This window comes from Pteropus vampyrus, unplaced genomic scaffold, assembly GCF_000151845.1.
Source record: "Pteropus vampyrus isolate Shadow unplaced genomic scaffold, Pvam_2.0 Scaffold158, whole genome shotgun sequence".
NCBI classification, from domain to species: Eukaryota; Metazoa; Chordata; class Mammalia; order Chiroptera; family Pteropodidae; genus Pteropus; species Pteropus vampyrus.
The window spans coordinates 1787214-1810302 of NW_011888939.1; the positions used below are offsets into that span (position 1 = coordinate 1787214).

Sequence of the window (23089 nt, forward strand, 5' to 3'; positions counted from 1 at the left end):
TTGAAGCACTTCCTTGCTTTCTGGCACAAGATGCTCTCAACTCATCTGGCATTTTCCACACCCCAGCCCTAGCATCAGCCATTGCTCCACGGGGCCCTGGAGAGGTGCTTAACAAATACAGACCCCCGGTTTGCACTTGGGGGCGAGGGTGGGGGTGGGGGCTCCATCCGAGCCACTCAGGTTGAGGAATCCGATTCGTGAACTGCCGATGACCCGATGCCCGGCGGACTCCTGTGACATCTCATCACGAGCATCTCATCATGGGCAGCCTGAGGCTTGGAGGGAGGACCGGCTCAAGGTGTGAAGTGGTGGGGAGCCCCGGCTGGGATCTGGTTCCCTGACTCCACTCTGGGTTTGAAGGGCCTCAGAGTTGGGGCGGGGAAGATGGAGCAGGGGGGGGGGTCCACATCCCACCCCAGGGCCCACAGCCCACGGCTGGACAAGGCATAGGGGCAGCCTGAGGTGGGCCACGGAGAGAGTCAAGGCCAGGGCCAGCCTCACAGCTTTGGCACTGGCACAGGCCCAGCACAGACTGCCAAAGGGAGACAGTCCACAACGTAATGCTGTGTTAGGTATGTCGCATACACGGCCTGTGGCCAGAGAAGCAGAGTCCCAGACAGACCCCGTGCTGGCTGCAAAGGGCTTTGGACGTCAGAGACAAAGCCAGGAAGAGGAGACACTGTGTGCCTGACAGGTAAACACGCTGACCTGCCAGCCCACTGCTGGAGTTAGGAGGCCCCCAAACACGTGAGGAGGAAGATTACGGATGTGTGGCTCTGGACACTCCTGCCTCCCTGAGCTCTAGATGCTCCGTTTGTACCATGATAGGATGGCAAACAGGCTTGAATCTCAGCTGGATTGGTAGGAGCTTCTTGGAGCAGGGTGTAGAGAAGGATTCTAAGGTTAAAACAGGGCTCGTGATAGACTGCTGTGCTCATCAGTGACGTCTGCCCTGGTGGGGGATGGGAGGGTTGCGGTACAAGTCACGTGTATTCACTACCCCTGGGTTAGATGATCTCCTATCCCTGCCAGCTCTTTCTTTACAGGATTCTGAGCTAGAAAAAGAAGATGTATATTCAAAGCGTATGAACCATCAGCGGTTGGGGGTCCAAGCACAAACAGCGTCGTAAAATCTTTAGAGAACTTCCCAGGTGGCAGATCCATGATGCTCCCGGAAGGGTGCTGGGCGGCAGGGTTGCCTCAGTCTGTGAGGACCATGCCCCTGCTCCTCCCACCACAAGCCCCGAGGTCACTTCCAGCAGGCTTACTATCGGATCAGCTCACCCACCTGTCACACAGTCTGCCTTCCACATTCTCTTTGCAGGGGCAGCGCCCGCTGTGGGGGTCACAGATGCCCAGGCTGCCAGCAGGATTGCAGGTGCAGGGCCTGCCAAAGAGACAGGACGGGGGAAAGGTGTCCAGCGAGCAACCCCTGAGTGGGAACAGCCCATCCTCCTTCCCCATTCCTGAGAGGATCAGGTGGCGGGCTGACTCAAGAGCCTTTCCCCCACCTTGCCGAGGAAGTGACCCACCTACTCACCTGAACAGAGCTCCATCTGCCTACTCATCCACTCACTCATCAACCCGTGCATCCATTCACCCATCTACCTATTCACTCACCCATCCACTCATCCATCCATCCATCCATCCATCTATCCATCATCTGACAAGACATGGTTCCTGCCCTCATAGAGCCTATAGTCCAGTGAGGATGGGCAGGCAAACAGATAGACATTATACGTTAATAGGCGCTATGGAAGAGTATACAGAAGAGGAGGTGCTTGGGGTGGGAACAAGGAGACAGGTAGAAGGAGGGAAGACTTCCTGGAGGAGTGGTACCTTGGCTGAGAACTGAAGAATGAATTAGCAGTTGGCTAGACACAGATAAGGGTGAGATGAGGGATTGGGGAAGAGAAGAATGCTCTGGGGTAAGAGACATAGCATGTGCAAAGGCCCAGCAGCCAGAGAGCCTGGGGAAGCATCCAGGCCACCACCGAATGGTCAGGTTTATGCCCAGAACCACTGGATATTTTGTGTGGAATCCCAGACCCCCCAATGCATTTCAACTGCTTTTCAAATACATGAGAAGACTGTTGCAATTAACCAAAGCCAAGTTCATTTTAAAGCGCTTCTGAATTTATAATGGCTTTATATTTTTGCTGTGTATTTTGTCAATCAAGCAGCGATTAACGTGTTACCATCTCGTCTTCCGAGGTCTGGATCCCAGTCGCCCCCTGCCCACCTCCCAGCAGCACTGCAGACTCAGCCTCTTCCCGCATCATGCTCCCCTCCCTTGACTGGCCTCTGCCCAGGTGCCCAAAGCACAACCCTGGGGGTCAAGTGCTCTGCCTCTCCATGGCCAGCTGGTGTGGGCCACCATGTCTCCCAGCTGTTCCTGCTGCAGCCTCTGCCCTGGCCTCCAGCCTCGTCCCCACCCCTGCTTCATGTCCACGCACAGCGCCTCCTGGGGCGTTCCAGGCCTCACTGGACCTTCTTCCTCGCACGCCCTCCTGCCCTGCGCTCCCTACTCGTCCACACCAAGCTTCCCCGTGCCTTGCCTGGGGGCCTTTGCATGTGCTCTTTCCCCACCTGGAACACCCGCCCCTCCCCCTCTCCCCTCAGCCCTCACTAGAACTCAGCGCCTCTTACAGGAAGCCCGTCCTCGACCCCCGAGGCCTCTGGGCTTCCACGGGACTCGCACCCTGACTCATACGCATCTGTCTGCCTCCCCAGGGATTGGGTGTCTCTAGTCCTCACTCAGGATGGGAGTGTGGTAGCTGCAGAATAAGAGAATGCTGAATAGAGGAAGGAATAAAGGAATGATGGGATGGAGGAGTGGAAAGAGGGAGGTCAGAACAATATCCCTCTCTTCCGCTTCCCGGCATGCAGTCCACGTCCACGGCCAGGAGCCCCTGCTGGGCCATCTGCACCCGCTCCCCTGCCACCCTCACCTGCAGCCTCCCTCGCTGAGCGAGTGGAACCCGGGCAGGCAGTGGTCACACTTCCAGCCCGTCACAGTGGCCTTGCAAAGGCAGGTGCCCGAGTCATCGCACTGGAGATGCAGGGAGCCTGGGGGAGGAAGGGCACAGGGCAGCGGGGGTTGGGGGGGCGGCCGTGGTCCCCGGGGAGCGAGGTGAGCCCGGGGGCTGGGCTGTCGTATCCACTCACCTGCCGGGTGGCAGTCGCAGGGCTGGCTGGGTGTCCCCGGGTGCCAGCGATAGAAGTCCTCCTGGCAGTGCTGGCAGTGGGGCCCGGCCGTGTGGTCTCGGCAGTGGAGGCAGCGCCCGCCATGGCCTGTGCTTCGGAAGAGCTCCCGGTCAAACGTGCACTGCTCAGAGTGGCCGCTGCAGTTGCAAGCTGTGGGCAGGAGGTGGGGCGGGAGGTGTCAGCCTGGCCACCTTCTAGAGTGGCAGTGCCACCCACTCCACGGTCTCTCGTGGATCCTCTAAGCCGTAGTAATTGTGTGAATCTGGTCATGAGGTCACTGAGACGCATGGAAAATACAAGCCGCCCTTCATTCGCTCACTAGCTCCTTTTTAAAAACCTGTGTGCTAAGGATGGGCTCCGTCTCGACTCAGGATAAGCCCTGTGGGGGTCAGTGAACAGTCTGAACCCAGTTCCCACATGCGAGCGGGTGGCCTGCGGGTGGTGGGCGGTGAGGGGAGAGGCAGGGGCCTCTGGGACCTGGAAGGGGGGCCCCGCAGCTGTCCCGGGAGAGTGGGACAAGCCCTCCTGGAGGAAGTCACAGCTATGGCCGCGTGTGAACGGGGAGCAGGAAGGAGCTGGAGGAGGCGGGGAGGGGGGAGATGGGAGAGTCGCAGGCAGCAGGTCAGAGCAGAGGGTACAGTGTGGACAGCCAGAGAAGCCAGATGCGCCTGGTGTGGGCGGGGGTGGGCATGTCATGTGATGGGCAGGGAAGAGGGTAGGGCCGTCGTGTAGTGTGACAGGACAGAGAGGGGTCCAGGGGCAGCTATGAGGTCAAGAGTTCAGCAGAGCTTGACCCAGGGAGGCTGGGCAGTGGACCTCACCTTGGGTAAAGGGGCAGGTATAACCACATTTGCAGGTAGAGGAGGGCGAGGGGCGGGTAGAGCAGGGAGAGGTTGCTTTGGCGCCTGGAGCAGGGGTTTTGGGGCCCAGGCCAAGGCACTGGCTGCACAGGAGGGCACAGAGGGGCCGGAGGGACACGGGTGAGGCTGTGTTCCGGGCTCAGGGAATTCAGGCTGCTGGGAATGGGGGTGGTGAGGGGTCAGGCAAGCCCCAGCTTCTAGGCTGGTGACTGGGAGGGCAGAAATGTGACCGCAGGGATGAGGACGTGGCAGGAGAAGCAGTCTGGCGTTGTGTGTCCCCACCATGGGGACAGCCCCAGGCTTGGAACGAGTGAGCCAGACAGCACCGTTTCCTTGCACTGGGCGGGCTCCCTGGGGGAGGCTGGCCAGCGAGGGCAGCAGGAACCTATTAGGGCCACAGCGGCCACTGGCAGCTCCTGCAGACACCCTGTCCCAAAGAACAAGCTGTCCCCTCCTGCCCCAGTTCTAGCTGCCGGTGACCTAAGCCCAAGAAGACAGTGGGCCCGGAGGCCACGCTGTCAGGAGCGCCTGCACGTGAAGACACTCCAGCCAGCAGCGTCAGAGCCAGTCGGGATGCGGTGCCTGGTGACGCCAGCTCCGCCCGGGAAGGCTGAAGCCAGCCCGAGGGCTATCTGGAGAGCTAAGGCAGGGCTTTGGGACAGCAGGAGTTGGGGCAGGATGGGACACCAGGCTGGGAGGAGGGCGGTGAGTCCTGCCGTCTGCCCCACGTCCCCGGAGAAGGTACGATGGCACCGCCGTCTCCAGTGTGTGGTCAGAGCCGCTTCACACGCGGGCCGGGATGTGAAAGGGCAGCCTGGAGACCTGCGGGAGGGGCCGGCGGGCAGGCCAGCACCGCCGAGGACCTGGGCTGGCCTGGCTTTCATTAGCGGCTGCAGTTAGAGCAGTGAACACAAAGGCACACGTTGGGGGACCTTTCCAGCCCTCCCACCACGGACCCCTCCACCGTGGGGGACTTGGTCTGCAGGAGCTATTTGTGGGGGTGAGGACTGAGGATGACACGCCCCCCTCCAGGCCCCCCTGGCACCGCCTCGCCCGGGCTCAGCGCCCAAGCTGCCACCGCGCCCCCCCGGGAGCAGCGCCCCTCCCCCGCTCGGGTTCGGGGCGTCTGTTTCCTGGTTTCCTGGCCTGCACCGCCGGCCGCCAGTCCCCGCGGCCCCGGGACACTCACGCAGACACTCGTTGGCGGCCTCGGCGGTGCCCCGGGCCCACGGCCGGTCCTGGAAGAAGGGCAGGCAGCGCTCACAGTCCGTGCCCGTGGTGTTGTGCTGGCACCGGCAGACCAGGCGGCCTGCGTCGTCGGGGCCACACTCGCTGGCGTGTCCGTTGCATTTGCACCTGAGGAAAGAGCACAGAGGACGGGGGTCTGGAAACCGGGGTGGGTGCCGGCAGGAGGGGGGCGTCAATCGCCAGGAGGCCCCTGCGTGCCGGGGAGCCCAGTTCTGTGGCTCAGTTACGGAGCTCCGGTGAACTACGAGCCGACGGCAACAGAGAACCAGCCGCTGGGCTCAATCCCCACCAACGGATGGGGGAACCGAGGGACAGAGAGGTTGCCCGAGGCCGCGGGTCAGTAATGACCAAGTTCACGAGGCTGCCACTGCGGGATCCTGCCTGAGGGGCGCCCCCAGGGCCCAGGAAGAAGTCCTCTCAGCTTCCTGGGTTGGGGTGGGCCAGCTCCCAGGGCAGTGGGTGGCAGGCCACTGCCCACCCTTCTCCTTTGTGTGTAAGGGACACAGGAGAGATTGCTCCTTACAGAGGACAGCCATCGCCTCATCTCAAGTCCCCAGTGAGTCTGTGCCTTGGAGGGCAGCTGTGGCCTGGGTGCCACCTCCCACCCTCCATGAGCTTAGGAGGCAGGTGGAGCTGGGCAGGGATAAAGAGGTGCTCAGGGGGCCATGCCCAGCGGGGCCCGACCCTGGGGGGCCATCACCCCCGTCCCGAGCGGCCCAACTGAGCCACTTAGAGGACGCCACGGCTTCCTCTGTGCCGGCCCCAGCAGGTCACGTCTCGCTGGAGCTCCACGGCTGTGGCAGGAGGGACCGTAGCTGCCACCACACAGACGAGCGAAATGAGGCTCAGGCCATGCCGTGACAGACGCTCGCGGGCACAGCCGGACTCTGGAGGCCTTTCTCTCCCACTCCACGCAGACCCCGCGCTCCAGGACGGTCCCCAGGGCCAGCTGGTGGCTCCTCATAAGCTGTGCCCCATGCTCCGCCCTCAGTGGGCACCGAAGAATCGCTGGCCACTGCCAGAGCCCACGGTGCTTTCTCTACTCCAGGGACGCAGGGCTCAGGAAGGGCAGAGGGCAAAGGGCAGAGGGCACTGCCTCCTCGCCAGGCAGGAAATGCCCCAGCATTTCTGGCAGGGGTGAGGCAGGCACCGGGCAGTTTTAGGACAAGGGATCAGTTGTGTCCCCGAGGGGTTACTGCGAACACCTCCCCTTCCCATGAAGCCCTGTGACCCCAAAGTAAGGAGTGAAATTCCCATAGGCCATAGAGGGACACAGGCTGCGAGGCCACCTGCCCCCAGCCAGCTGCCGGCCTGAGGGTGGTCTGGCTCTGGCAGCTGGGGTCCAGATGTTCCCGGCCGCGAGACCCCCTGACAGCAGACGCTGGAGCTCACCGCCATCTGCCATCCTGGGGGCGCCCCTCCCAGGTGGTTTGACCTAAGTGTGGAGGGAGGGGGAGCAGAGGGGCCCTCGTAGACACCCCGAGATTTCCCCTTCACTCCCAAGCCGCAGCCTTCCCTGGAGGGCACAGACACTGAGCGCAGGCGTTGGGCCCACGTCACTGTCCAGACTTCTGAATGCCACTGGGCACCCTCGATCGTGAAAGCCCCTCGCGCCCTCTCCCGACAGACCCTCACTCCCGCGTGAGCTGACTTCCGGTCCTAAATGGCTTTCCGAGCCACACGCTTCTCCCCACCCCACCACGGAACATTCCGGCTGCTTCTCTCTCCTATCCCTCCCCATGCGGGTGTTGGGGGGGTGAGGCGTTTTAAAATCCCAACCCTGTTACTACCCTGGAGACTTTGACAGTTCCCCACGGACTGCGGGATAAAAATAAACCGGGCCCCGGGCCCTGACAGCCGCCCCCCCCCCCCCCCCCCCCCTATTCCAGCCCCAGGGTCTCCTCTTAGATTCTCCAGTCCCTGCTCTCGCACAGGGTGGCCCTTCTGGCTGGAACGCTCACCTCCTCCGGCCTTGGCGGGCCCCATCTGTGGAGCAGTCTCCCTGACCTCCGCACACCCCGCCCGAGCCCCCTGTCCTTGTCATCCTGGGCATGCCGCCATGTTTACGGGATACTGAACCGATCACTGCCTGCCACCCGCAGAGACTGGGGCAGGAACACACCTGTCTGCCCCTCTCCCCTCCAAGAGGGGATCCGGTGAGCGTTTATGTCGAAGACATCCTCGTGCCTCCCCTGGTTCCTTCACCCACCTTACACACCCAGCGCCAGGCGGCCATGCGTGAGACAGGCCTGTGATGTCCACGGCCCCTGCTTCTGGGGGACGGGAGATGCTTAAACGGACAAACTCTCCCCCGCGGGCACCAGAAGTAGCATCTTCACCCTCCCCCCAGACGGGGTGATACCCACATAGCAGCCACCTTCTGCCTCAGGAACAAGGTTGTGGGGTCCCGGTCTCTGCCCCCCACCTACCTGCCGCCCACAGAGAAGTCAGACACGGCGTAGTAGTAGGATTGCAGCACCTTGGGGTCCTTGAAGATGTCGTCTCCAAACGTGTTGAGCCGGTCTAGGGAGATGAGGAGCTCGGTGCTGGTGACCCACTCCTGGGGGCAAGGGGGACACAGGGAAGGGGAAGGGACGCCGTCAGTGGGTTCCTGGGTATGTGCTCCCACCCCACTCTGCTGGAAGGCCCAGCTGGCTGCCCTGGGGGTCTCCAGGGACACAGAGACAGGCCAAACTCCAACAAATTCCAAGAACACTGCAGCAATCAGGAGCCTGTGCTTTGGGGTCACCCCAGCCTGGTGCCAGGCCACTTGCTGGCTGTGCGACTTTGGGGAAGTTGCTCAATGTTTGGCAGGTCCCACTTCCCCATCTGTGAACTGGGACAAGGAACAGTGCCGAGCCCACGAGGCTGTCTGGAGGAGGACAGCTGACGTCGGCAGCCGGGCCTGCGGTCTGGCACATGCAGGTAAGTGGTGACCGGCTGTGCAGCTCACCTGCTTCTCTCAGTGGCTCCTGCACCCCCGTTCCAGAGGTCAGCTGGGTGAGGCTATGTCCCTGTGCCCTTCTCCCCTGCTCGGCTGGGCCTGGAGGGGGCAGTCCCTAGGCGTATAGGCTCCTCATGTGCTAAAGATCAGGCTCCCACAGATAAGTCACCTGTCCGAGGTGATGTCTGAACCACCAGAACATACGCCCACTAGAGCAGGAGCTTGGGGCGCCTCGTTCTCGCTGCATCCCCAGTCCTCGGCTCTTCCTGGCACGCGGCAGGCGCTGGACAAATACTTGCTGATTCCTGAATGAGCTGCCGAGGAGGTGGGAGAAGCCACGTGAAGGCTGACATTTTCATCTGCCTGCTGTTATAATCAGAGGTCGCTCCAGCTGAATTTTAATTAGCATTTTAATTCGGCCCAGGAGCTCCTGGTTTAGCAATCAGGCCCATCAGGACAGAAAACGAACTCCTGGCAAAGCCCGTCTTCACACCCCAGCGTGACTCAGGCCAGTGGGCCTCTGCTGCTCTCCCTGAGCTCAGCACCTTGCCAGCTCACCGCCTGGGACCCAGGGCCTCGGCTCAAGGATGCTTCAGCCGGCGAGGAGGGGTCCGGCATGAGACAACTTCAGCAGGAAGATCGGCACTCAGCTGAGTCTGTAGGTCCTCGCCACTCCCCGAACCACTTCTCAAATGTCAGTGTGTGTTCAGGGATCCGGTGAAAACACAGCTTCTGAGGTCTGGGGCGGGGCCCGCGACTCTGCATTTCTTATGAGGGCCCAGGTGATGCTGATGCTACTGGTCCCTGGGGCAGCTGAGGAGCAAGGAGCAAAAGCCTGGGCGGGAAACCCAGCAGCACACAGGTGAAGGGCCTTCGCTTGATTCTTTCTCCAGACAAAGTGCCACCTGGAGACCTCAAACCAGCCGATGTCCGTGCTGGGAGGGGCAGCAGGTGACACTGTGTGGTTGTGGCTCGGGTCCTCAGACTACTCCTACGAGTAGGTACTGTTACCACCCCCATTCTACAGGTGGGGGCGCTGAGGCTCAGGGAGGGTAAGTGTTCTGCTCCAAGGTGCACAGCTGGCACACAGTAGGGCTGCGGTTCGGGTCTGTCTGGGCTCAGGGTCCAGGCTGTAACCATTAGGCGGCCCGGCTTCCTGCATCTACCCCAACACCCTCGTCATACCAGGGGGCCCAGCGGGCAATGACCTGCCCGGGGTGTCCAGCCCACACGACCCTCCTCTGGGTTTCTACGTCAGCTTTGTGGCCTAGGACCTGCTTCCTCAGTCTGCGAAGACAATGAGAACAGTCCACAGCTCCCTGAGACGCAGGGGGATTTGTTCCCTTAGCCCAAACTGTGTGCCCCACCCTCTCATGTCTCAGAGCAGTGGTCCCCAACCAGGGACCCGGGGCTCCCATGAGAATCTAACGCCTGAGGATCTGAGGCGGAGCTGAGGCGGTGATGCTGGCGCTGGGGGCGGCTGCAGATACAGACGAAGCTTTGCTCACTCGCCCACTGCTCATCTTCTGCTGCGTGGCCCTGTTCCTAACAGGCCACAGACCAGTATCAGTCTGCGGCCTGGGGGTTGGAGACCCCTTAGAGGTCATTTTAAGGCAATCCGAAGCCCCCACGTACACAGGCAACGGGCTCCTTCAACTCGTGACCCCCTCTGGGCTGACTCTGGACCGACCCTGGGGTCCAGAACGCAGTGAGAAGGGAGAGCGGGAGGCAGAGCTTCGGCTCTTGGGGGCAGCGATTCTGCCCCAGCCAACACCCCAGGATGGAGCGGTTCAGGGCCCCTCAGCTCTGTCACCCGATTCCGTGCCGGCCAAGTTGGCCTCCTCCCCAAAGGCCTTGGCCCCTCGGGGGACAGAGAGAGCCAAGACCTAGCAGCTTCCTTCAAAAGGCATCCTTCGTTACCTCCCACCCCAAAATGCTCCGTGTGCTCAGAGGACACGCCACCCTGGGTGTGCCCGGAGGAGACAGGAGAGAAGGAAGGGCGCAGTGGCTTGGCCTTTCTTTGTCCTTCCCTGACCTTGGCTTCCGCCTGGGGGCGGCAGCAGGAGCGGGCATTTCTGAGGTTGTCTCTCCATCAGCGACAACGTCCAAGAGGCAACAAGTCACGAACCCCGCTGCCAGGGTCTCGGCTGAAGCCGCTGCCCAGGGAGACTGCGTCTCAGGTGCAGGCAGCGAGCGTGGGGCCCGGCTATTCTGCTTGTCTTGAAATGACCTTGGCTGATGCTTTCTGATCTGAGGAGCTTGGAACCCGTGGAGGAGAAACTGTCATTTTAAAGGGAATCATCATGATGACGCGTGAACGTTTTTAATGAGGCGAATGGGGCCCGGGCATCTGGAACTGTGACTCTGTGCCATGAAGGATTAACTTTTCCCAAAGAGAGGTCTGGCTTTTGCCACCCCGCTCCTGGGGTCACCTCTAAGCCATTAGAATGTCCTGCTTGTCTCTGTTCACCTGGTATCTAGGGCCACCTGGTAGTCTGATTTATGGGGGTCCCCTGGGCCACGTGGGGTCAGCTTGACCTCTGGGGGGGCTGGAGACTACAGTTAGCTCTGCAGGCAGTCGGCCATGTCTATGCAGCCAATCCCAATAAAGAACCTAGACACCAAGGCGCAGGTGAGCTTCCTGGTTGGCAATGGCCTATGTGTTGTCACACATCGCTGCTGGGAGAAATAAGCGATGTTCCCAGGATGCCCCTGGGAGAGGAAAGGTGGCCGCCCCAAGCCTGGTGTCTCCGGGGCCCTGCCCCACGCCCCCTTTCCCATTGCTGGTTGTAATGTGCACCTTTTCACTGTAATAGACCGTCAGTGAAGACGGCAGCTTTTCTGAGTTCTGTGAGTCCCTCCAGAAAAACCACTGAACCTGAGGGTGGTCTCGGGGACGTGAACCAGCTGATGCCATGTCTGGGTAGCCTGGGTGGGACACAACTTCTTCCTGGGCCTCAGCGTCCCTTCTGGAAAGAAGCAGGATTCTGGTCCCAGCCCCTCGTCGTCCCAGGCAGGCAGAGGAAATGCTCTGAACGTACGAGGGGACGAGATGACAGACCTTCTCGGCAGAGGTCTGTCTGAACACGGGGAGAGGACAGGAGGGCGTCCAACGCCCGGAAACATCAACCGGGTCACCACATCACTGTGACTGCAAAGCTGAACAGACCCGGGTGGGCTGCACAGGGCGGCTGTGCTGAATGGACACAGCCACAGGCCTGCCGCCCTCTCTGCCACGACGGTGACAGTGACCTACTGTGACTCTATCTTCAAAGCGTGTATGAGCGCCTCTTACGGGCCGAGCACTGGCCACTTTATAGGTGACTGTCCAACGTGGCAACTGCTAGCCACATGTGGTTACTTAAAGTTCATTAAAACAAAACAAAATTTATAATCCAGTTCCTCAGCCATGCTAGTCAAGGGTTCTACAGACCGTCTCTGTCACTGCACAGCGTTCTACTGGACCAGGACCCAGCACGGGACCCAGGACCCTGATTCCAAAACTCGTGTTCTTTTCACATGTCTCACTTTATCCTCGTCAAAGCCCCTGGAGACACACAGGGCAGGCGGGGTCGTCAGCTCAGAGAGAGAGGACGGGAGACCGGCGGCACAGGGCTCCGGAAGGAGCACCGGCCAGGAGTCGGAACTCTAGTCTGGGCCCCTCCACCAACTCACGGGAATCCCTGGAAAACCCCTTCCCCACGCCAGGCCTCAGTTTCCCCAGCCCCTTAAGAAAGGGGTCAGGTGAGGTGGCGGCTGTCCCCCGGCTCCCGACGTGGGAGACAAGGAAAGGGGCACTTCCCTTCCACCACGCGGCCCCCTTGCACCTGTTGTGGCCAGGTGCCCACAGAAGGTCCAGGCACAACAGAGCCTCTCTCTGACCTGCAGCACGGGGCTGTCCTCGAAGCTGTAGGCGCTGGGACGGCCCTCCAGGGTGGAAAACGCCACGTTGCCCCCGCTCAGGGGCGAGATGTCGCTGAACTCAGAGGTGCAGAAGGCCACGCGCTCGTCCTGGCCGGGGCGCAGGTACTGGCCCTCGGGCCTGCCGTAGGTCTTCTGGCAGGAGGCGCTGTAGTACTGGTAGGGCTCCCAGGGCGCGCCCGCTCGGCTGCGCTTGTACACGGCGAAGCTCTCGGGACGGCTGGTGTGGAACTTCAGCCGCACGTAGGTGATCTCGTAAGCTTTCCCTGCAGTGGGACGACACGGGCCATTTTACGGAAGGGAAGGGAGAGCCGGAAGCCTGGTCCAGGGGGAGCAGAATGGCTGTGCCCCATCAACGGCCTTGAGGGGATCGCTAGAGGCTGTCCGGAACTCTGCCCTGGGATCAGTGAGTGATGCCTGTCGGGGCCCCGCAGAAGACGTTTCCTCGCTTCCCAGGTACGTGCCATCCCTTACCTAGGCCAACTTGCCTCCCTACACAGGAATCTGCCGTGGAGGACCCCTGACAGGCAGCCGCGTCTTCGCTCGAATTCGGATCTTCTGATCCAAAGCTCCAGCAATGGGATGTTGCCACATCCGACAGAGGCCTGCTCTACCGTTAGAAAGCTATTTCTTTTACTACATCCCAACAAAGCCAACCCTTCCACCTGTGCCTTTGGCCTCATTCCGCCCCAGTGACTGAATGCGTATCACTTTTGTACCATCGTAGAGATGGAAAACCGGAAGTCGAACCATCAGCCATCAGGGACCGTCGGCGCTAATTCCGCTACGACGTGGACGGACCTTGAAAACAGCGTGGAAAATGAAAGAAATGAACCCCGAAAGACGACGTGGTGTACGAGCCCACGTGGAGGAAATGTCCTGAACAGGCAAATCCACGGAGACAGAGAGAACGGTGGGCGCCAGCGGCTGGGGGAGGGGATGGGACGTTAGTGGTGGTTGATGGGGGCGAAATTTCAGGTCGGGAAGATGAGAGCCTGCTGGTGCTGGGGGCGGGGTGGCCGCACGACAGCGCGCGTGGATTGAATGCCACTGAACTGTGCACCTAAAAACGGTTAAGACGGCAAAGTTCATGTTATGTGCATTTTACTTCAATAAAAAAAAAAATTTGGAAGAAAAAATATATCTGTCGGGACCTTGGGGAATGCAGTTTGGTGACACGGATGAAGAGCCCTAAAAATATTCCCGGCCTTTGTTACAAGAATCCCACTTCTGGGAAGTCAAACATGGAAACGAAACCCATAGAAATAGCCATCATCAAGGTGGTGTTGTTTTTTTTTTTTTTATAATGGGGAAAAACTTGAACCATAAGGTTCAATAAACAAATTCACAGATGATCGAAACCGTTGAAACAGCCGTCAGTGAGTCTGTAATACAGAGGAACCGCTTAAGTCAAAACATTGAATGAAAAAGAAAACGCAAGATCTCACCTTCAGAACCACCAGATTACGTTTAAAAAGAATGGGCAGAAAAGAAAGACGTCAAACAAATAAGTGTGACTGTCTCTAGGACAGAGCACGCCGAGTAACTTTTCTTCCCTTTTTAATTGTTCTGCATTTTCTCAATTTTCTCTCGTGAAACCTGTTCTAATTTAAAAACTGGAGAACACATGTTTAAAAAAAATTTTTTTTTCAAGCAACCGCCTTGCCATGTTATGTTTTAAGATGTTTTTCAAGTTCCGTGGCAGCACGGGTTGGCACTGTGACCCCAAGTCCTCTTAAGAAAGCATGTGTCCCAGACAACATGATGGCTGCTTCTCGGAGCAGCTTCAAGCCTCGGAACCAGGCAGGGACTCACCCCAGATGCGCATTCACGGAAAGACGCTGTGTGGAGGCTCTGGTGGTGTACGAGCCAGACTCCTCCATAAACATCTAACCGCCAGACACCTCACGGAAGGGGAGCTTGGAGCCACTTAAAAGGTAGCTGGCAGCTAGAAGCCTGATGGGAAAAAGGCCGTTCCTGGGATTTCACGCAAACGAGCACCATCGCGTGCTGCTTCTGCTCTTCCTCGCCAAGCCAGGAGGTGAGAGGAGGTGCAGGGGCATCGCAGAGACGCAGCAGGAACTTTTTGTTACAAGAGTTAATTAGAAGAGCCCAGAAAGCAACTTAATCCCCGCTTTGTGATGAAAAGCTGTCTGCCAAAGGCAACCGGAAGGCTGGGGGAGGAACCCACCCCAAGATCCTCCAAGCATCGGCAAGAATTGAATTCGCAGCCTCGACTCAGACCCTTGTGAGCCCCAGGGGCTGATGGACAGGGCTTCAGGGTGATGTGGAGACAGGTGTGCTCCTGGCAGGACAGCTGGACCGAAATGTCATCCCCAGCGGTTAATTGGGGGTGACAATGCTTGGGGGCGCACATGATCTCACCTCCCAGCTGTCCAGTATGCTGTCCCCTCTGTGCCTCACCTGGCTGGCTCCCATGCATCCTGCTCATCCGGCTGGTGTAGCAGACTGGCCACACACCCCAGCCTCGGCCCAGCGTGAGGCACCCTTCCCCCACCTCTCCTGGCTGATGGCAACTCAGCCTTGGAGTCATGGATCTGGGTGTCTCGCTAGGCTCTCCCAGCTGCCCTGGGCTTCCTCATCCTGTTCTGTTAAGATCTGCCACTAGTTTGTGACCTCCTTAGGACAGGAGCTGTGAATCCCCAGAACTGAGCACAGAGCCTGGTGCAGAGTAGATGCTAAGGAAACGTTTCCCTGTGAGCAAGTAAAGACAAAGCACGATTTGTACTTTCAAGGAGTTTATAATCCAGTGAGCGAGTCGAGACAGGCAGGCCTGACAACATGCTGACACTGCCACATTGTGTCTCCAAGTCCTGACCCCAGAATGAGTCTGTTTAACAACAGCCAACGTTTAGTGAGCACCTACTATGTGCCAGGCACCTGGCTAAGTGCTTCACGCGTACCGTATCGCCCCATCCCCAAACAGAAGCATCATTGTGCATGTTTTACTAACGAGGGACTTTTGCCCAACGTCATGCAAAAAACAGCCAGGTCTCTACTTAGCTGCAAGCCCGTCTGGCCCCAAACTCGCTGCCCAGAACAGGTTCCCCTGTTCGGGGCTCTGTAGGTGTCCAGAGAGAAGGGACTGCCCAGGAAGGGTGCTGGTGCCCATGAAGATGGCACCAGGAGCACCAAGCCGTGTCCTCTCCAACCCAGCTGGGACACAATGACACCAGGGCGGTCACAAAACCAGGCCGGCCCACATCCGGCACTGGCCAAGCAGAATGAGCTCCGAATGGAGAGGCTTATTTTGGGAAAATGGAAACAAAACAAAGCCCTTTAATTGGAGCCATCTGGGGAGCAGTGGCCTGGGGTGGGGGCGGGGGGGAAGGGGCAGGGTGAGAAGCTGAGCTGGGAACTTGTGGGTGAGGCTTCCCTGCCCCCAGCTGGCAACGGAACCAGGCGGAGAGAGCTGTTCCAGCGTCTGGGGGATCACGGCAGAGCCCACAGCACTGTCATCTGGCCGTCCGCTGTCCCTGTCTTCCTCTCCCGGCCCGGCTCTGGCAATCTGGGGCACAACGAACCCCTGTTAGGAGCTGGAGAATTCCCACAATCACAGCGCCAGGCACCAGGACAGCCCGGCTGAATCAGAGCTGGGCCCATCACAGTTCTCTCATCTTTGGGCCAAGGGTCTAAACTCCAAATACGGAACAAGATCGTCACACCTATGGCCTACCCTGGGGAGAACGAACAGGTTTTATGTGATCGATGACGGCCCAGGGCTCTGCGCGAAGAAGGGTTCTGAGGTCCGTTCTGAACTTAGACATGACTGAGACACGCACACTCCGAGTCTGCAGAGAGGTCGTAGGTCATTCAAGACCAGCCCGATAAATCAGGGAGCCGAAGAGGGGCTGAGTGTGAATGACGAGGAGGGCAAACGCAAAGAACATTCCAGAGAATGACCTCGTGATCTGGCCGATGACGAAAAGAGCAGAGAATCGCTCCGTGGGGTGGAGGGAGAGACCGAGGGAGGAGGAGGGTGCCTCTGCTTTTTGATTTTAAACACATAACCTAAAACTCACCCTCTTAACCATTTTCAGGCGCACAGTTCGCTGGCATTGCGTACACTCACAGTGTTGTGTCCCCACCACCAACGCTCACCCCCAGAATCCTCTGCATCTTCCCCACACGAAACTCCCAGTTCAATGGCCACTCTCCTCCCCTCTCCCCCTGCCCAGCCCCCCGCAGCCCCCATTCCGCTCTCTGTCTCCACGAAATTAGCCCCTTCTGTGGACCTCACGTAAGCAGAACCGTCTAGTCTTTGTCCTTCTGCGTCTGGCTTATTTCACTTAACATCGTGTCTCTTCAAGCTTCGCCCACGTGGGAGCATCTGTCAGAATCTCCTTCCTGTTAAGGCCGAATACTCATGCACCGTGCGCGTGCACCTCGTTTTGCCTGCTCCTTCGCCAGTGAACGCTGGGGTGCTTCCACTCTGGCTGCTGCGAACTATGCCGCTATGAACACGGGTGCTTCCACTTTTGGATGCTAAGTTTGAGGTGGCGTGTGACATCCGAGGACTGACACGCAGAAGGACGTGTGAACTACTCAGTCAAGGGCTCGGGGCGGGGACACTGGGTGAGAGGTTCAGTGGAGTCCCACACGGCGGCCGCGATCCCAACAGGCAAAGCCAGGGGCATGACACAGGGAGAGGGGCAGCGGGTGGCAGGGCTGGCGCGGAGCTGCGGGGGAGCAGGGGTAGGGAGGGAGGTGACGTGGCTGGGGCCCAGGGCGAGCGCGAGCGGGGGCAGGGCTAGGAGGAAGGCTGGGGCCCTGTGAATGCCACAGCTTAAGAGTTTGGAAGTTTCTGGAAGGCTGGGGAGTCATTCATTCTTGCATTCGTTCACTCGCTCCTTTGTTCCCGGGGAAATGCGGTTCACATCCAGCTCCTACCGGCAACGTGGCCTCGGCCAAACTGGGTCGTGGCCTGGAACGCAGTGACTCGGTTTCCCCGTTTGTAAAAAGGGCAAAAGGACGACGGGGCTTAGCGAGTTCCTGCCTCGCTGAGCACGGCCCCAGGCACACAGCACGCGCACGGCGGAATGACAGCTCCCACTGCATCCGCGGGCTTGACCCACCCTTCCCGAGCCCCGCTGCACAGGGGGCTTGTGCTGGGCTCTGGGTCCAGCTGTGAAAACAGGCATGCCCTCTGCACCTCGGGGCCCGATCCACACAAACGAACCGACACCTCGAGGCAGCACCCCCCAGACCGTGATGCGGAAAGCGTGAGGGGCAGCGAGAAGGCACGGGCCGGCCCTCCGCCCAATCCTGGGGGCCGAGGGGCTTCCTGGAGGAAGTCACCCCTCAGCTGAGAGGGACAGACAGCGCTTGTCCGCGGCCGCATCCCTGGGGCTTGGTACAGGGCCGGGCGCACAGTAGGCACTCAGCAGTTTCGTTTATGAATGAGGGGCGGGTTTATCCAGGAGGCAGGGGGAGAAAGCATGCGGGCAGAGGCCCCCACGTACACAAATACCAGGAGGGGAGACTATCGAGGCCCTACTGAATGGCAGCGGGCTGAAGCCAGAGAGGGAGGCGGGGCAGAGGTGACCTGGAAGCCATCCACATGCTTCCTGGGCTTTGGGAATGACCCCTGCTGTAACTCCTGGGTCACTCCTGGGAAGTGCAGGGGGGGGCGAAGGGGCCGGGGCCAGCTGGGCCCAGAGGTAGTCGGGGGGCTGCTTCTGTGGGTGGAGGCTAACCAGGGCTGCTGCCTTGACCCCCTGACCTGCCTGGGGCCCAGCGTTCCAGCTGGAACCCCCAGGGAGCAGGAAGGAGGACTTGGCCCCCCAGAACCGGCCCCGGCCAATGCAAACACGGCCGCCCACTCAACAGGAAGACGCAACAAAGCCGAAGCTCAGGAGACCCAGCTGGCTCAGGCTCCTCGGGGGCCAGCGGGGTCCTCCTGCCATCCAGCCCCGACCAGAGCCAGGTCCCATTGTCTCCTTGTCCCCTCCGCTCCATCCATCTGCGCTGTGTGGGTCCGAGGACAGACACAGCAAGCGGCCTCTTGGCTCCCCAGTGCCGTGCCCTGACCTGGAATGTCCTTCATTCTTACGTCAACTCCTGCCACCCTTCAGACCCCAGCGAGGCCCCTTTACTCTGTGAGTGTCACATCGTTCCTGGGCCCACCCGCCTTCCTCCTGCAACTCCCCCCTCGCTCGGGGACTCAGAACTCATCTGCCCAGAGACTCGGAGACTCAAGGGTCTTTCTGTCATTCCAGAAGATTCCCTGGAATCTAAGAAAGTGTACAAGGAGATAGCCCCACCCCGGCCAGACGCGGGCTCCGACCTGCCTCACCTGAACCTGTATCATTCCCAGGGGGAGCGCAGTTGGGGGAGGGTCCCGGGGCCTGCCATTTACTGGCTGCGTGACCCGGGGCAACTGACTTCATCCTTAGAACCTCAGTTTCCCTGTCTATAAAAGAACAAACCTTGCTGAGTTGGGGTGCCAACTCAGTGGGGTTCTCAGTACATGGTGAGAACCCCCTGATTTGTTTCTGTCAACCTTGATGACCACTCACGCCCCGCACACACACATCCCCCATCCCCCACCAGGTCCCAGCCCGCCCCCTCCCAGGACGACAGTGAAGGGCTAGGGGCCGCCAGAGCCAGAGCGGCTGCCGCCTTTCATCCCAGACAGGAAGGCTCAGCTTAGCAACTCCGGGATTTGGAGCAGATGTCTGTGAGCCTGCAGGGGGCTGGGAAAGCAGAGACCTCCGTCCTGGGACTGACTGGCTGCCCTCCCTCGCCTGCCCCTCGGTCCACTCCCCCGAGGAGACCCCAGGCCAGCGGCCACCCACTCTCCCCTCCCACGAGCAAAGCTGTCCAGAGAGGGGAATGGAGCCAGCAGAGGTGGCCTGAGGACCAGGAGGAGACGTCCCCGGCCCACCTGGCCTGGCTGCAGGCTTCCCCTGAAAACACTGTGACAACCTCAGACCTCGTCTCCCCCCAGTATTATGCAAGCCATGGCCCAGCATGTGGCAGACCAAAGTCCAGTGGACCAAAGGGGGCCAGCTCTGGGGCTGCGGGGGGCTCCGGCGCCCCACACGTGTAACTGGCTCAGGATGTCTTTCGGGAGCCAGGTTAGGCGAGCATGTCCCCATCCCTTCACAGAGGCCACCCCAGGGGAATCTCAGCCCCGAGCTGCTGTCAGCAGAGTGACACTGGTGAGCACCTGGCTCCGGTGAGCACCTGGCTGGCCTGAGCTACAGGACCTGCCCAGCTGATGGGAGGCGGCCACTCTTACCCCCATTTCACAGAGAAGAACCCGAGGCCTGGGGAGGTGACGGCACATGCCCGCTCTGTGGCCGGGCCGGGCCTCAGGGCGAACCCTGTTTTGTGATTTGTGCCCTATTCTGTCTTCCGGAGCCGGCAAGAGCCCTGAGCTGGTCCCAGAGCAGAGAATGGAGGAGGCGACACAGTCGTTCGTTCATTCATTCATTCATTCATTCATTCCTTTGTTCATTGTACAAACACTTCCAGAGACACACCCGTGTGTGTGAGCTTGAGTGTGTAAGAGTATGTAAGACAGTACGTGAGAGCATGTCTATAAGAATGCGTCTGTGCGGATGTGTGTGTGCGTGCGTGAAGGTGAGTATGGGTGTGAATGTGTATGAGTTCGTGAAGGTGAGTGTGAGAATGTGTGTGTGAAGGTGAGTGTGTATAAGTGTGTAAGCCCTCGGCTCCACTCAGCGTGGCTTCTCTGAGCCCTGGGACCCCTGGTTTTAGAGGGATGGAAACCGCCCTTCTGCTAAATGTTCTGGGCGAGGCTGGACGAGGCCACACAGCTGACACGCAGGGCCGGGCACCGCCACACACCGGCGCGGGGCACGCGGGAGCCGCCCCTGGATCTAGACGCTTCCCGGCCCCTCCCACCTCGCTGGTGCCTGGGCCGAGCCCCTTGTCTGCCCTGGGATTCCACCGACATGTGTAAGCCATCAGCCAAACTCCCACCCTCCGTCACGGAACGGCACGTCTCCTCCACAGCCCCCACCCTGTCCCAGATTCCTTCCCCTGTGGCCTTGGGGTCCTGCCAGCCCTGTCCAGCCAGCTCCCCCCGCCTTCCTCCCCCACTGGTTTCCTGTCACTTACCAGGGTAGGGACCGTGCCCCACTCTGACAAGCCGAGAGAAGGTGACAAGGCCCAGAGAACTGAGTTTCTTGGGGCGGCAACCAGCATGCTCACGGAAGGGACCCTGTGTCCCTCCACCTCACTGACTGTCATCTCCCCACCGTCCCCCAGGCGCTGTCCCCCAGGGCTAGGAAGAGCCCACTCCACTGACGGCTGGAGCTCACGTCTGGGACCTCAGGCCCTGACCTTGGACACACCGTACACACATGTTTGTATTCAGACTGCCATTTGGCAGCTGTGTGCCTTTGGGCAAAACACTGAACCTCTCTGAGCCTCAATGTTCTCATCTGAAAAATGGGGATACGGTCCCACAATCCCTTTTCCAAACTGCTGGGCTCCACATATGTTCTGCAAAGCCGAACTTTTCAGAATCTACAGAGATGATGCTGTCCTTCCGCAGTGGACGTGTGAACACCCAGCTGTGTCCAGGACCATGGGCTGTACGCAAATGAGATTTCAGCAGCTAAGTGTATGAATATTCACTCTAAGTAGGATAAACAAGGTCTATAAATAGCCTCAGGTCAGACTTAGCAGCCAAAATGAGTTATAAAAACACTTGTGAGCTTTCAAAGTGTTGGGAGATTTGGACACACAAATAAGGGCGTGTGGACCAATGGAAGTACCCACCCACTCTGAAGGGGCCGTGGGGGCTGCACAGATCAGACGCTGAGCTCAGTACCCGGCACAGCTGGGGGGCTCCAGGAGGACCTGGACTGGGCTGGACTTGGAGGGGGAGGAGGGAGGGGTCCGGCGAGGGAGCCAAGGGCTGGGTCCAGACCCCGGGTTGTGACTCCCAGGACCTGTAAAGCTCCTGCACCTTGCCATGGGGTTGGGTAGAGGGAGGCAGAGCAGGGAGGCCACGCTATGGGATCCAGCTACCCAGCAGCAGCATGAAGCGCAGCTCCTGCTGGGAAGGCTAAACTCCCCAGGGATGAATGCCCAGGCTGGTACCCCGAGAACACCCCAGGGGCCGCACACAGCCTTGGGGAGTCGCTGAGGCCCGGAAGTGGACCAGATGACCACGATTAGGCTCCTGCCCTGAAGGGCAGACTAGTTCACCCCCTGGTGGGTCGCTTCCCCCTGTCCCCCCACGGCTCTGGGTCTAGATGGCCGCCATCGCAGGGCATGATCCGCTGCTCTGTAAAGGGCTCCAGGAGGCTTCCCGCCCCTCCCAACCCCAGGGGATCCCACCAGTCTACCTTCCCAGCTATTGGGGGACGGGTCCAGTTCCTGAGCTCTCCAAATCTGAGTCCTACAGCCGAGCCAGGGCGCACATCAGCTGCGGCCTCTTGCCTCGGACCCGCAGTGGGGTGGGGACAGGGGACGAGCTGGTGGTGGTGCCTCGAACCCGCGCTTACCCAGGCGGAGGGTGATGTTGACGGAGGTGGGGTGCTGCACACCGAAGGCCATGGTCGGGCTCTGCCACCAGGTGCTGTCGTCTTGGCTGTGGAAGTCGGTGAGGTAGGAGGCGTTGTGGTGCAGCCGGGGGTCCGCGGCGTCGCAGCGCTGGCACTGCGGCCCCGCGCCGCCCGGCGCGCCCACGTGCGGGCAGAAGTCCTCGGGCGGCCGGCCGCACGTGTGCGAGGCCTCGGCCAGCCGGCCGAACGCCGCGTTCTCGAACACGGGCAGGCAGCGCTGCGCGCGCCCCGCGCCGTCGTAACACGCGCCCATGCCCGCGCCGGCCGCCCGCGGCGCCAGCAGCGCCAGGCCCAGCACGAGCGCGGCCGCCGCCATGGTCAAGGGCGCCGACGCCCCGCGCTCCCGGCCGTGCGCGCCCGGCTCTCCAGCCCGGCCCGGCTCGCTCGGGTGGGCGCGGACCGCGCGGGGCTCCAGGACCCGCCTCCCCCGGCGGGCGGGACCCACGGAGGGACGGGGAGGGCGGGCGGCACCCCCACCTCCCGACCGCTCCGTCCCTTGGCGCTGACCCCACCTGGCGGACGCGCCCGGGAGTGCCCGGCTTTGGAGCAGCGGGGGCTGGCTTGTCCCGGCTCTGCTGGGGGTCCCTAGCCTCGGAGCCTCAGTGTCCTGATCCTAGAAAGGGATTCGTCACCACACAGCTTCATTACCGCTGTCGGGAGGTTTTAATGGCTGCTCGTTAAGTGGAAACTGCTCACCAGTGCCTTTCGGGTCCTGAGCTAAAAGGGGACATGTGGGTCTTTACCTAGTCTTTCCGTCACACACCTCTATCGAACAGTAAAGTCACCTTAGGCAGGTTCGCGGGATGGTTCCTCACGGTGCCATGTCTCCATTAACCTTGAAAAGTGCTGCTGCTGGCTTCTTTCTGCTCTCAAAGCAGAGATTCTCACCTGATATTTGTGACCGAAGGTACCTGGCCTCATCACAAATGTCACCTCTGAGAGGTCCCAGCAGATGCCCTCTTTTACTCTCCATTCATCAAAGTTAGTAAATCAAAGGAGAAAAGCCATATGGTCTTATCAAGGGATGCTACAGAAAACACTAGATAACATTTAGCAGCTCTTCCCAGAAAAATCCAAGGAAACTGGAAATAAACTTCCTGAACACGCTAAGGGCTGTTTCTCAGCGGCAGCCTTTGCAGCTGGGGTCCTGGATGCCGACTAGATCCCACGGGTCAGATGTCCTTGCTTGAGATTTGGAAGGCGGAAGTGGGCAGGGGGCATCTTGTGACCTTCTGGTGACAAGCGAGGTCTGCAGCAGCAGCAGCAGCAGCAGCACGTGCTTCCCATCCTCCAGCTCCGTGGGGATTGAGAGGCCTTTGTGGGGTGGTGGCAGTAGCTGTAAC

General features: G+C 60.1%; 1 protein-coding gene across 1 annotated transcript in view; it reads right to left on the reverse strand.

Moving 5' to 3' along the window:
- Window positions 1-22130, reverse strand: part of LAMC3 (laminin subunit gamma 3) — a 68401-nt gene extending 46271 nt beyond the window's left edge. The window contains exons 1-7 of the mRNA XM_011370038.2: window positions 21687-22130; window positions 12142-12446; window positions 7745-7875; window positions 5257-5423; window positions 3169-3357; window positions 2952-3069; window positions 1289-1387 (exon numbers count right to left, since the gene is read on the reverse strand). Of these exons, the coding sequence (XP_011368340.1) occupies window positions 1289-1387; window positions 2952-3069; window positions 3169-3357; window positions 5257-5423; window positions 7745-7875; window positions 12142-12446; window positions 21687-22062 (1385 nt within the window). The 5' untranslated portion in view covers window positions 22063-22130. The remainder of the gene's footprint in view (window positions 1-1288; window positions 1388-2951; window positions 3070-3168; window positions 3358-5256; window positions 5424-7744; window positions 7876-12141; window positions 12447-21686) is intronic.
- Window positions 22131-23089: the final 959 nt, after the last annotated feature.